Here is a 1,448-nt window from a genome sequence, read left to right as displayed (position 1 = left end):
CATATACATATATATATTCCTCATTTTTTTTTGGATTTTCGTAGGGGGGGAAATTTGAGCCCTTCGCTGTATGCAAAACGCAAATCTAATTTTTCATCGAATGTGTATATGTGGCAAATAGTTCATGCAGGAATTTCCCCGTCATTTTCCTCCTGCGCTGATGAAGTTGTTCGGAATAATGAGTAATGTGCCCGATTTCGGGACCAAGTGGGGTGGTAATGCTCATATGGCGTGCTCCATGCCAAGCCGCAAATCCATATGGTAGCCAGTTGAAGCACCCATCTCCTTCTTTGGGTTTTTCTATATTTTTTCTATATTTTTCTATATTTTTCTGGCCCAAGTAGACCTTGGATTCCAAATCCTGCTGTCACAGGCGAGTGGAGAACTTTCACAGCCATTCAATCATTGCCCTTCACATCTAAAGCACTCGTTTGGCTTACAAAATACATAGGTTATACTCTAATATTTGGTAAGAGCAAATTAAGTACTTCTACTTATTCCTGTTAAGTAATATATTAGTTTAAATGCAGTTGTCTGGCTAGAATGTTTGGCGCAAAGCAAAGGAACTTGGTAGCCAGAGGAGTGCGATACTTTCGCCTGGGCTGGCATCACAGCTCCAAAGGATGTGACAAGACCTCGGCCACAGTGCTCACCAGCCACTTGCCCAAGGATCAGCAAACGGAGCTGCTTCCCGAGGAGCCGCGAAAGCCGGAGGAACTCATGCAGCACTTGGGGCCGCGTCGCAATGAACAGGAGCAGCGCAGGATACGCAAGGCGCAGTACGAGTCGCATCTCAAGGAGCTGCTGCACCAGAGACCCGTGGACGCCGAGATGGCCATACAGTGTGTGCCTTTTGTCAAGATGCCCGGCGGTTCGGAAAATCCGCTTAAGCGGCGTTACGATAGTGCCGAAGCACTCCTCGAGCAGGTGAGCGATCCCAAGGAACTGGCCAAGGAGGTGATCAAGTTGGCCACGGAGTTGCGCATGGAGCGGCAGAAGAATGAGATTGTCATGCAGAGTTTCTTGGATCTAGAGGAATTGTTGTTTCTGAAAAACTCGGCGCCAAGTTCGGAAAACTCCGCAACGCAAAAACCCAGCCAAAATCCTAATTGCAAGTCCTAATTAATATAATTCCTTTAAACCTTTTAGAAAAATTGCAATTAAATTAATTAAGCGTATTTTCTAAGGTTAAATAAATCGGATAAGAAGCAGGCATCCACAAAGCGCGGCTTTTCCCCAGTTTTCCCGCTTTTCCGGCGCTGAGGAAATGGCAGAGCTGTCACTTGTCTAAAAATAGCATTGTGATCGCATATAAATTATAATTGAAATTATCCATGCACTGCTTGTTGCTGGCTGATAAAAAGCGCTGCCTCGAATCGGAATCAGCATAGGAATCTGAATCCGTATCTGTATCTGTATCTGAATCTGAATCCGAGATATATGTGACA

General features: G+C 45.2%; 1 protein-coding gene across 3 annotated transcripts; it reads left to right on the top strand.

Moving 5' to 3' along the window:
* The first annotated feature begins 335 nt into the window (after positions 1-335).
* LOC122624599 lies at positions 336-1,223 on the top strand. Of its 3 annotated transcripts, XM_043804239.1 has the most exons (3): positions 341-469; positions 531-1,111; positions 1,188-1,223. In XM_043804239.1, exons 2-3 carry the CDS (start codon positions 544-546, stop codon positions 1,190-1,192), a joined length of 573 nt encoding a protein of 190 aa, XP_043660174.1. In that variant the 5' UTR covers positions 341-469; positions 531-543; the 3' UTR covers positions 1,193-1,223. The 3 variants fall into 3 exon arrangements, with proteins under 3 accessions (XP_043660173.1, XP_043660174.1, XP_043660172.1); XM_043804238.1 differs by having other exon boundaries at positions 336-469; positions 520-1,223; XM_043804237.1 differs by having other exon boundaries at positions 531-1,223.
* The last annotated feature ends 225 nt before the right edge of the window (positions 1,224-1,448 follow it).

Source organism: Drosophila teissieri, chromosome X, assembly GCF_016746235.2.
Source record: "Drosophila teissieri strain GT53w chromosome X, Prin_Dtei_1.1, whole genome shotgun sequence".
Classification (NCBI taxonomy): Eukaryota; Metazoa; Arthropoda; class Insecta; order Diptera; family Drosophilidae; genus Drosophila; species Drosophila teissieri.
This window is presented reverse-complemented; position numbering and strand designations above follow the sequence as displayed.